Source organism: Dicentrarchus labrax, unplaced genomic scaffold, assembly GCF_905237075.1.
Source record: "Dicentrarchus labrax unplaced genomic scaffold, dlabrax2021, whole genome shotgun sequence".
NCBI classification, from domain to species: domain Eukaryota; kingdom Metazoa; phylum Chordata; class Actinopteri; family Moronidae; genus Dicentrarchus; species Dicentrarchus labrax.
In genome coordinates, this window is record NW_026136713.1 from 7817238 (window position 1) to 7829695 (window position 12458).

The window sequence follows — 12458 nt, forward strand, 5'->3', positions numbered from 1 at the left end:
TGGATTTAATCTTTGTTGTTCACTACTGTTTCATTAGTACATAAATGTGTAAATATATGTGTGCATATTCATCATGCGTGAACATATGGCAGTGGGGGGTGTTACTCAATAATCATACATCAGTATTGAACATGACTGTTTCAATGCATATGCAGGACAACAGACAGTGAAACAGTCATAGACCTATATTTAGACCTATTTCTGCCTTGAAACACAAGATGGTCTCTGGCTTTAACTACTTTTTTTTACAGTTAGGTAGTTTCGTCTAGTGGTCGCAGACTCGGAGTCGGGCCTCTCTCCTAAAGGGTCACAAGATAAATCTGAGGGCTCCTGGGATGATTAATGGGAGAAGTAGAAGAAAAAAGTTGTTCTACCCAATCTGTATTGATTTTTTGGTCTGTGTGTGTGTGTGTGTGTGTGTGTGTGTGTGTGTGTGTTATTGGATAACTTGACCTTTTTGAGCCTTGAACAGTTATTTATATTATTTAAACCATTTGAGAAGTTTAGAGGGTAAATCTCTTTGGTGGAACTGCTAATAACTCATAGACACAGACATGATAAGGAGCTCCATTATGTTTAACTAGTGTTGCCAAATACATGTAGTTAAAAATACAATATTTCCCTCTGAACTGTAGTTGAGTATAAGAATAAAGTACATATGGAAATACTCAAGTTAAGTACGAGTACCTCTAAACTGCACTTAAGCACATAACTTGAGTTGATTTACTTTCCAATACTGCAAATGTTACCTTTAATGAACACCAGCATCCAATATAAAGCATCCAAACTAAATGAGTCTGTCATGGCATTACAATGACACGACAACCAACTGTACAGTATATGACAATATGAGTAACAAAACAAAGAAATGAAGTATCTCTGCCTTCCTTTATGTCTTGAAAATGGACAAAGTGTGATAATTATTCTTTATTCTTTCAACCCATATTCACTGAATAATTTATTGACGGAAATGATGGGAATATTGTCCCTAAAACGATCTCTTGTGGGGGACGGTTAGGCAGAGGTAGGATCATGTAAAGTGAAAGTAAGACAAGGGAGAGGAGGGTTATGCTTTATGGGATTATGAATACAATGCAACAGGGAGGGGTGGTTGGTGGGGTTGCATCAATAGGATTAAACTGTTATTATAAGTATTTATGACAGCTTGAGTTGGAGCTATAGTTAGACTGGAACCAGTCTGGAGTTAACAGCTCTTACAACACACCAAACAGAAAACTAAACCAAACCCAGACTCATATTTAGAGATTGTCCATTAATGTTCTTTTACCACACCAGCATTGATCACATATCCGGTGATGTCTTTAGATGGGGAGATTGATTTGAGAGATTTGCTCACATTAACATGATGAGCAAACTTGTTCGGCCCTCTAGTGGCAGAGATGTTACAGCTAAACATTCATATTCAAGGCCCTGAGCGAAGGATTCTTGGGACTTTGGCGAACACAACATTTATTTATTGAACCAAATTAAGGACAAATAAGCATGACTGGTTCTATATTTTTTATACAAAGAGAGATTACTCATGATGTTCGAAGTTAACAAGGAGAGAGAACAAGAAATAATGAATAATGAACACACACATATAATCTGGGATGTTGTATTAATTTGAGTATTGTTTATTGGTATATTGAATTGATGCAGAGTAGCAGTATTGATAATTGCATGATGCAGAGGGTACAGGTACATTAAAATAACATTTAGGTGTTGCTGCTGCACTCTATCCAATCTACGTTATCACAATACCTTGAACTTAATGTGACTTAACTGTACGTTTGGTTGTGCCACTAATCAGCTTAAAACATCTACCCCATAATATTTCAGAAAGGAAGGAATGTACCATATATACACAGAGTCAATACAGAGTGACACAAAGTCATTTGTTTTACATTTTCTACAAATTTAAACGTATATTTCACATAAACCAGTAAATCATTTTAAATATTTTAAATAATTTCATATCAGGTAAAGAGCAGTTTTCTTCCTTCAGCCTAAATTTCTTCACAAATATGAAGTACAACCATTAAAAATGAACAATGTAAGGAAGCACAAATAAGATTGTCTGTGTAAAAACTTCAAGAGGTATGTCAGCTTGGTTGAATTATTATTATTAACAAAAGTAGAAATAATATCTTTCAATTGATGTTGACATTGAGGCTGCTACTGAATGGTAACTATTATGAACTCTCTGAAGTGTGTGAAAGCAGCTTCAAGAGGTAAGTGACTGAGACCCACTTACCTCTCAGCATTTGAAAAGGTTGACTTCATTCTTCAGATAGCTACAGTCATTCGTCATTCAACAGCCATTTATTGAATTATAATAATTAATAACACAGCCATCTCTCCAATAAAATCCAATATTTAAAAAAGCTTCCCTGATAAAACGTCTAACGTTGTTGAATAATAGTGTGTGCTTACTGTCAGAAATCATTAATGTCATGTTGTACAATATAATAAAAGCCAAATACCGCTTTTATCTAAAAACAACGTATTTATCTTAAAAAAAGGCTGTTTTTCACATCAACTGGATGGGACAATACTGGATGAGTCACTTCATCTGTGCCCACTGGCACTTTTCGGGGCACGGAGGCCATTTTGATTGTCACTATTGTCAACAGTGACAATGGTGACTTTGTATGCAGACATTTTATGTGATCAGCATGGTTACTGTTAATTTGGGAGGAAATCACAGGGTAACAGGGTAAAAGAATAGACAAAGTAAAACACAATTAAAATGGCTGCTTAAAATGGAAATAAAGGTATTAAGTATACGTGGAAATAGTTTGCTATAATTATATTTATTTTCCCTTTCATAAATATTTTAGCATTTAATTGGTCTGTTGACTAATTTTTACATGCATTCACTGTTAGGTAAAACATTTTGAGTGTAAACTGCTGTCCAAATATAGTTGATTTATATGTGGGATTTATTTTTTTTACTTTACTTTTCCTTCATGAATTCTGGTTTATAAAATTCTAAAAGTACATTTATCATTTATTATTTACAAGCCAAAAAAGTGATTTTCTCAGCTTCAGCAAAACTGGTATTTTGAAGGTACAATGTTTGCATCTGACACATGAATAAATACATACTTCAAGGCAATAAGATGAGCATATACATTCATCCTGCCATGTTTTTGGATGCCATTTTCAGTCTGCCACTTTGCCCGTATGTTCGGCTCCACTCGCCCACTCTTGACCACCCTGCGGCTCCTTCCCTCCACCTGTCTCCTTATGGGGCTGCAGCTGCTGCATGAACTCATCCAGGATCTGCTGGGCTGACATGGACGTCACATCCACAAACTCCTGCTCCAAAAGAGTTACCTTTACCCCTCCCTTTCCACCCCAGCTGTCAGCACCCACATGGGCCTGCTGGAGGTTTGGAGGGGTGTCAGTGTGGTTAGTGCCCAGGAGAGGCTGCTGTTGGCTCTGGGGATAGAGAGGTTGTGGTCTGACAGAATAACTGGCAGCCATTTTCTTATAGATAGCTGTGCTGATGTCAGCTACAGAGAAAGGTGGGCTGTGGCTGGACTCATGCTGGCTTGAGGGACTGGCTTCAGTTCCTGCTGTCGGCACTCCCTGTTTAAATGGTAGGAAGGCTGTGACCCTCTGTGTGCCTGCGTCTGATTTTGCCAACCAATCATGTGCTTTTTGTTCCATTTTAGAAGCATGGGATTGGGCGTCTGCTTGTGGAGAGGCGGCAGAATGGCTGATTGGAGCAGGAGTCATCAGAAACTTCTGTATGGCCTCAGTTGAATCAAAGTGCTTCTCTAATAACTCCTTTATCAAGCACGGCACCTGAGGTTGAGACACCAAACACATACATTAGCTCTGAATTCAACATAAAAAGGAGAAGAGACATACAGTACTTCTGCCCTGCAGCATTCAGGGTTATTCTGCATCTTTTCAGCAACATTTTGCAGGTTAATCATTAGTGATGTGCTGCTGTTGGTTGAAAACTCCCGGTGGTGGCCGATTCAGTAGATTTACTGTTTTTGAGGTATTTGTACTTTACTTTGTCCATTTCATGCTACTTTATACTTCCACTTTACTTTATTTTAGAGGTAAATATTGTACTTTTTCCTCCACTAAATTCCTCTGGAGTTGGAGTTCATTTAACTTCTTTTTAAACACATGGTAATCTTGTAAAAGATTTAACCTGGGGTTTAAACCTTCCTGACTTGTGATTGAGCAGTGTCTGGTTGTGACTCCTTGTCACAGCTGTCAGATGTCTATAAGTTGCTACCAGTTCTACTAAAGAGACACTTGCCCTCTAAACTTCTCACATTCTTTCATTAATCAAATATTTTACAAAAAATAGAGCAATGATGGATTTCATTAAAAGATAGAGAAAACTGAAAACTAATTTTTGTCGCAGAACGTTACTTTATCTTTTTACCGTTCATTCCAAACATCACAGGAGCCTTAAGATTTATCTTATGACCCTCCCAAGGGTCCTGGCCCCCAGGCTAAAAATGTAATAGTTTATTAGTCACAGGAGACATTTCACTGCAGAACAAATACTTTCACTTTGTGAATTTTTAATTTTTTAATTTTACTTATTAAAGCCTATGCTTGTGCCCAGTAGGTCCATTTAAAATTATTCACGCATTCACACACATTAGTCAAGAGTTCTGACACACCAAAATGGACAACTACCATATCATGTTAACTTGAGTGTGATAAAGCTCAAAATAAGATAAGAGGAGGAGCAAGCTTAAACAAGTGCAATTGCACACATACTGGTGTATGAAAGACAGACTGTTTTTGTGAAAACAGGGTGATATTGTTTCATTATAATAAATTGCGAATGTTCAAATGACCTGCCTAACCAGGGATTATTGAAGACTGCTCCATTCCAATAATGGATTATTTAATTAATTAAGTTTGCTATCTGTTAAAAACTACTGTATGTGAAAGTGTGGATGAATGTCCAGTAGATGGCACTGTGCTCACATTAATGTTCTCCAGGGCTGCCATGGTCCTGTGAGCGTCCTCCAACTCTGAGCTCAGCTGGGACACACGGTTCAGTAGGTACTTCCTCTCGCTGCTCAGGCTCTCTGACTGCAATCACACACACACACACACACACACACACACACACACACACACACACACACACACACACAATAGAGTAACATTTACATGAAAGTAGTTTATGGTTTGTCAGTACAGTGAGACAAGCCCCCCCCTCCTTGTCATTGTGCCTGTGGCTTCTCTGTGCAAGTTTACTCACTGCTATATGGAGGTGTTCCCCCAGCAGGTTATTGGCCTGCTTGGTCCCAGTGTGGGTCTCTAGAAGGCTACAAGACACAGAGAACCAAAGAAGAAAGAACAACGTCAATGCATTATTTCTACCACCACGTCATTATCTATAAAGACAGTTGTTTTGCAGGCCAAGTGGCAGCCACAAACTCTCCTAATAAGTATGTAACAACTGACACCAAACTGGAGAGCAGTGCGAGGCAACCAGTCACTCCAGTTGCTTCAGTCTGTTGAATAAAGTGTGGTATGTGCCTGGTGGGCTGCAGCTGTTGTTTGGTGATAAATACAGGCTTGTCAGGGTTCAGGTCACAACAGGACTGGTGAGTGTGACAGGACAGGACAGATGCCTCTGTTGGCCGGGGGAAATGGGTCGCCGCAGAACCAAAACACCCACAGAAATGAACAGGGGCTTTACCCAATGTGTTCCATGGATCATTTAATCTATAGAAACTGTTATGTAAAGCCATAGGTTGAGTTGATGAATTGTTATTGATTACAATTGGCTCAATATGTACATGCACATCACACCATTGTGTGTTGCATGTTGTCCTTTATGTACTGCATCATCATACTATGTGTAGAAGAGGTGTTTCCCTTCTTCAGTGTTTATGTGTGTGTACAAGTGTATAATGTATAACCATTATTCATGTGCAATCTTTTTAAGATCCCAAACCTTTTATATTTCTCCTTGACATGGCTGAGCTCGTCCCTGGTCCTCTGCAACTCCGCCTCCAGGCTCTCGATGCAAACCACCGTCTGCAACAAGTTCTGGTGAAGATCATCATTCTCTTCCTGCAGTGCCCTGAACACAGAGGAATGATGGGAGATGGAGTTTTGTCACAGAATATATTTATCCTACAGATTATTTATGTATGTATTTATATATTGAAGTGAAGTGTTGCCTTCGTGGATCCAGACCAATACCAATACCTGTACATAAGGTATATATATAGTCACATGATGAGAGATGTTGTCTCATGTTCTTCCATTTTGTGAATCTGTTCTTTATGCATGTTCATACTTTTTAATCGATTTTGAACTAGAAAAATCCATTCTTGGTGCCACATATAATGTCACATTGCTATCAAACTTCATTCCTACATATAAGGCTTCAAATGATATACATACCTCATGAAAAAGGGCTGAGTCATAAACAAACACTACAAAGATGGCTGCTATAGGTGATATACCAGTTAGCACTAGTTTAGCTAAAGAGCTAACAGAGGTCTGGCAATCAGTATTTCAGGATGTATGTTTTTTAAAACAAAGTAATCACGACTCATAAAGATCTAATTACATGTTCCCATTTTACAGCTGCATCAGCTAAAAACAACAACATTATATTAGAGGAATAGTCTGGAAAGACTGCATCAATGGACATGTGCATTATGTATTACATGTAGAATGTGGTGCTTACCGGTATGTTATTTTGTCATAAGTCGCTTTAGTTTCTCTGTCTTTGACGACAGAGAGATGGTTATATAAATGAGTTTCATAACTACAGCACTTCCTGTTCAAACAGGAGTGGAGGCAGAGAGGATGCTCATTAGTGTGATCGATAACCACTGACCCATCACAGGACAGACAGCGAGAGAAATGTACGAAGCTGTAAACGGATGTGAAGTGAGCAGAGAGAAAGAATATTGCACACTCACTGGAGGTGGTCTGCATCACTCGGTGTGTCCTAGAAAGAGCATGAAAGAAGGATAAGAGAAAAGGTGATATTTAGAATACGATACTAGCATAGCTGCCTTTGATACAGTGCCATCCATAAGTATTTGGACAGCCTTGTTTTGGCACTGTACTCTGGCACATTTTTTTGTACGTAGGCGATAAGTTCTTCACTGGTCACCCAATATGAATGTGAACACTCCCCGAGCACCCTTTCTGAACATCAGAACTTCAACCACATAGTCATTGTTTTATTTGAATTCCAGTGTGCTGAGTAGAGCCAAAACACATCACTGTCCACATTCAACATGCACTGCAGATCTTCACTGTAAGCATGTGAACTGGAACTTTCCAACAAAGCCATTTATAAGATATAGAGATATAACCACCGTTAGCAGTTCAGGACTGATTCCAGGTTTGGTGCTATAGGTAAAAAGTAGACATATAAAGAGCCATAAATAGCAAGAATAAGGACATCGCACTCATCCTTCCATTCATCCTAACTCAATAGCTGTATGTATCTTAGTGTAATCACCTCTCTCCGGTCATTCTGTTAATGCTGTTCATACTGTATATATCCTGCTAGTATATTCATACATATATCTATAATGTTATTTTTTATATATTTTCCTGTACATATGCACATTACTCTGGACTTTACTGCTTTTTGCACTTCTAGTTAGATGCTTAACTGCATTTCGTTGTCTTAGTACTTAGACAATAAAGATGAATCTAATCTAATCTAATCTAATTTATTTTCTGTACACATTTATCACTATTCAGGGTTATAGGCACTGGAGCCTGAGCCAGCGTGCATTGTATAAAAGGCAGAATACAGGATGGGTCACCAGTCCATTACTGAGGACATGACTGATTGAATACATTATTGAGTTATGAAAGACCTGCGCCTGTAAATGGATTAATTGATTTGTTCCGTGAAGCTAAACCGTAGCTGGGATTTTCCCCTTTGCGTGTGTGTGTGTGTGTGTGTGTGTGTGTGATTGTGTGTGTGTGTGTGTGTATGTGAAATTAAAACTCAGTAAGAAAAATCCTACGCAGTGACCACATGGAAAAGGGCAATGTTATCTAATATTGTGTGTGTTTATCAGTACATGAGAGTGTAAGCCTGAGCAGATTCTTACATAAGAGCAACGTGACACTTATCCAACCAGCTCACTCTCACATTTTGCTTGGTGCTGGCTGCTACTGTGAGCTGGTGTGAGAGATCTGTCTCAGTGCATGTGTGTTATTTGTATTGTTACTTTCTCTGCCTACATAGTCGATTCACAGCACACACGGTAGCACAGGGCTGCTCTTTGAAAACAATTATACTATTTAAACAGATAAATTAGGTAGTTTCAAAGGGAGTTTCCTTTAAAAGGGCAGGACTATCATCTGCTGCATTGCTGAAGAATGACTCAGCTTGCAATGCGTAGTGTTCGACACATCCCACACAGCCTGTGACTCAGCTACACTGCATCTGCAGAAGAGGAGCAACACTCATTCATTGTGTGCATCCTGTACTTTCTATCTTCCCATCAGTGCAGTGCTATGCTTTATTTTTCAGGAATCTGACTCACTATACGACCCAAATAGATAATACACAGAATATAGACATTATGGTGGCATAAATTCTGTGTATAACACAAAGTCTTTCTCACAAATGGCCCATTTGAAGGTCAGTTGTGGTTTAATGCTGAGGTTTCTCTGTCCCTTTGTTGAAATTTATAGATTTTATAAAAACAGTTAACACATATCATATGAATAAATATAAATAAATGATACTGGCTGAGTAAGATATAATACTTAAGGATGACTCATAACTTATTTGTCACTTATTACGACTCATTAAGGAATCCAACTGTACACGTGTAACATGCTTCAAAGGTTTTCAACCATGATGTTATCAATCAAAATATGTTTTCATTCATGTTTCCTGTTTATTATTCTAAACAGAAATAAGGTGTGTCTATGTGCTTGTGATATTTCACTCTCAGATTCAGTATCTGAGGCCTGAAATCTCCCTTCAGGATTTTTCTTTCTTTAACAGAGTACAATAATACAAGATGGGAATCTTGTATTATTGTACTCTGTTAAAGAAAGAAAAATCCTATTGAAGTAAACTCACCCTGCGTTGTTTGGAGTGCCCCACAGGCAGTGAATGGTGTCGGACACTCTGCTCCGAGCTGTGACTGGTAGCTGTGGAGGCTGTGTCCCTGGCCCTGGATGAATCCGATTTTGTGGATGAAGACTCAGATCCGAGGCCCGGCCCCGCAAGAGGGCCAGGGTGGACCTGTTGGGGCTGGTGCTGAGGGAAGTGCTGGGTATGTTCAGTGTAGGAGGCAGCGGGCGGCTGCTGTTTGCGGTGGTGGCGTTTGGGCTGGCTGGGTTCAGGGCTGGTGCTGGTGCCATCTGTGAGGTGGGAGCCACATCTACCGTATCTGTCCCCTGACACTGAGCCCCCTGTGGGCGAGGGCATCCTGTCTTTACGGCTGCTTCCATGCTGAGTACTGTGGCTGGGAGAGTTGGGGTAGTGATGAGGTGGGGGGCTACCGTGGTGATTCTTAGCCGAATATGAGATCAGTTTGTCAGGGTTGGAGCAGTTGGAGTGTTTCCTAGAGCTGCTGCGAGCTGCTTTCTCCTGTCTACTGTGCTGTTTCGGATGCTGCTCCCTCTCCTCCCCTGAGGTCTCTCTGTGCTTCTTGGGTGGGAGCTGAGGCTTGACCGGGCCAGGTGTTTGTGCTGGGGCAGGTGTTTGTGCTGGGGCAGGTGTTTGCGCTGGGGCAGGTGTCTTTCCAGTAGTTTTATTACTGTTCACACCCAAGATGTTGAGTTGTGACGGACTTATAACCTGTTTTGTAATCTCATCTAGAAAGGCTGAGAATTGCAACTTTCCCTGCACAAAATTTGCCCTGGCTTGCTCTATCTCGACCTGAGTTACCCCTTTCCCCTTCTGTCCACTGGGATCTTGTCCTTTGGAAACTCTTGGGGACAGCACCTCCATTGACTTAGCCTTGCGAATGTCAGTATGAGGCACCTTGTTTTTGAGGATGCCTTTGCTGGGTAGCTGGCTAGAGGACACTGCTCTCTTGGGACCCCTGGAGACCCCTAACAGAATGTCCTCCTCACTGAAAGCCAGGCTTCGGTTCAAACTAGCTGTCTTATACAGAGGTCCATAGTTCATATGAGGTACCCTGGATTGTCTCTGTCCAACATCCCTCTCATTACCCTGCAGGAGGCCTTCATCACTGATGCTGTGACCTCGGTCAAGAGAAGAAAAACCACACTTTTTCCTCTTTTGTGTATTCCCCTGTAATTCACTACAAATACTGCCGCTCTTGCCATGTTTGATGGTGGCATAGACGAGGGGCTCGCTGCTGTCGTCCTCTCTGAAACCTCTGCGCACGTCTGCGATGTTGGAGCAGGACAGGGAGTGCTGCGGCTGCTCGGCATGACGAAGAGAGAAGGGGTCATTTGCACTCGTCTCTGTGTACCAGGAAGAAAAAGAGGAGGAAGAGGAGGAAGAGAGAGAGGAGGAAGATGCCCTGGAGAGAGTTACCGACGTTTCATGGTCGTAAAGTATCTCGTCTTCCTCACTGTGGTGAAATTGCTGTGTTTGATGACGCTGGTGGGCATCGTGATGGGGGTTGTCATGGAGATAGTGACCGGGTTGATGGTGACGGTGGTGCCCATGGCTTTCATCTGTATTTCTGTCTGTGTCATCAAACATTGTGTACCTATAACAAGGACAAAGGAATATGATCAACTATATTGATGCACCCATTAGTATTGTATTGTGTGATGTAAAACAGATTATAACTCTGAATCTGTTTTAATTTCAAAATAAAAGATGTAGCTTTTGCTCAAATCATCAAATCTCAGGATGAATGTGACTTTTATTTCTTAATACCTCTTCTATTAGATATGAAAATAAATCTGGCATGCTGCAATGACCCATCATACCTGTGTGACTGAGGTTCTTGGTGATGATGATGGTGGTGTCTCCGCGGCTTGGTCTCGTCCGGGCCACAGGGGCTGTGAACGGGCTTAAAAAACTTCTCCATTACCTGTCTCTTCCCTGGTAGAAGGCTGTGGATGCCGTCCTGGTTGGGTGGACTAAGGGGCAGTGATGGTGATCTGTGTTGGTGAGCCGTGGTTTCCTCTGCTCTGCAGCTCTATTTATTTTTTTCCCTGACAATCTTTTTCTCTATGAGGGACCAACTTGTCTGTTGAAGTCAGCTGCAGAGATCATCACTTCAGACCAGACCTACTGCTGTCTCTCACCTCAAAAATAGGTACAGCATGTGGTGAGGTATTCTGAAAAATGTATTATATTCTAAACTAGCAAATGAGGAGTTCAGTCTTCAAAAAGTTTGCTTCCAATAGTCTCTAGAGAAAATAAAAGCTGCTGTATCCAGCTGTTGGATAGTTTCCACCTATGAATAAGTTTGTCTCTCTCAGCTGCTGGCAGCAGAATAATGGAGTCACAGCTCCTGAGCAGGAATGTATAAATTCCTGGATGGTGGCGGCTTGATTTTGCATCACGCCTGATGTAACAGCTGGGCGCTCATTGAACCAGCTGAAAGAGCAAGACCTTTGTCCTCATACAGGAGACAATCGAATCAAGCCCTGTGGGACAGGATCTATAATAGGGTTATTTAACCTGGGGCTGGGCGATATGTTCACATTTTCCAGCCGTACTGTTAGCACAACAACCAGCAACTGCTGATGTATTGGTACAAATGTGCCTCATTTTACAGGTTTGTGGTGGGGTGATATATTTCAAATTTCTGAAACAGCTTCATCTGTAATTCTAAAAACTCCCTGAGTCACTCAATGCAAATTGAGAACAACTCCTTCATAATGACTTCAGCAAGTATCACACAAAGGTCTTTAAGAGCCTATAGCGTGAAAGGCCTTGGTGTGGCATTGTTATCACAGGAAAGAAGATGCCTCTTTTTCTAATGTGTGTGTGTGTTGCACTGACTATATCCTATCTAACAACCATGAAAAAGATCAATTCACTGAGGTTGGGAGGGGCTGAAACTCATCCAGAGGACAACTACCCCCCACACCCGGTTGTTGTTGATCAATGGCATAGAGCTATCATGAGAATAGTTACATAAGAGATGTTGCAGAGACATGTCCAGGCTACTGTAATCAATGTTGAATACCAGTTCAGCACATGAAAACACAAGGCAGGGAAATGGAGATTTCATGTATTGGGTGCACAGACGTGACAATTGGCACATCTTTTTTATCCCTGCCCCATCTGCTGGTGAACAGAAGTAACTCACATTATTTCCTTCACTACTAGTAGTTTTCCACCCTGTGACAGCAGCACTCTTTTGGGCACTGGATGTTTCTGGATATTTCTAGTTTTATCACGTACACTTTACAGGCAACAGCACTGCAATGGCGCATCACTTAGGTTCTTGTTGAATTAGACATTAAAGCTTAGACTACTATGAAGGACTTTTTACAAACGGGGTCTACAACTACAC

The 12458-nt window shown here is 40.9% G+C and overlaps 1 protein-coding gene across 1 annotated transcript; it reads right to left on the bottom strand.

Moving 5' to 3' along the window:
- Positions 1-1616: 1616 nt before the first annotated feature.
- Positions 1617-11617, bottom strand: si:ch211-276i12.4 (uncharacterized). Its single transcript, XM_051420873.1, has 7 exons — positions 10918-11617; positions 9083-10691; positions 6939-6967; positions 5957-6085; positions 5255-5321; positions 4975-5082; positions 1617-3816 (listed from the first exon to the last, which is right to left on the bottom strand). Exons 1-7 carry the CDS (start codon positions 11016-11018, stop codon positions 3169-3171), a joined length of 2691 nt encoding a protein of 896 aa, XP_051276833.1. The 5' UTR covers positions 11019-11617; the 3' UTR covers positions 1617-3168.
- Between the last annotated feature and the right edge of the window lie 841 nt (positions 11618-12458).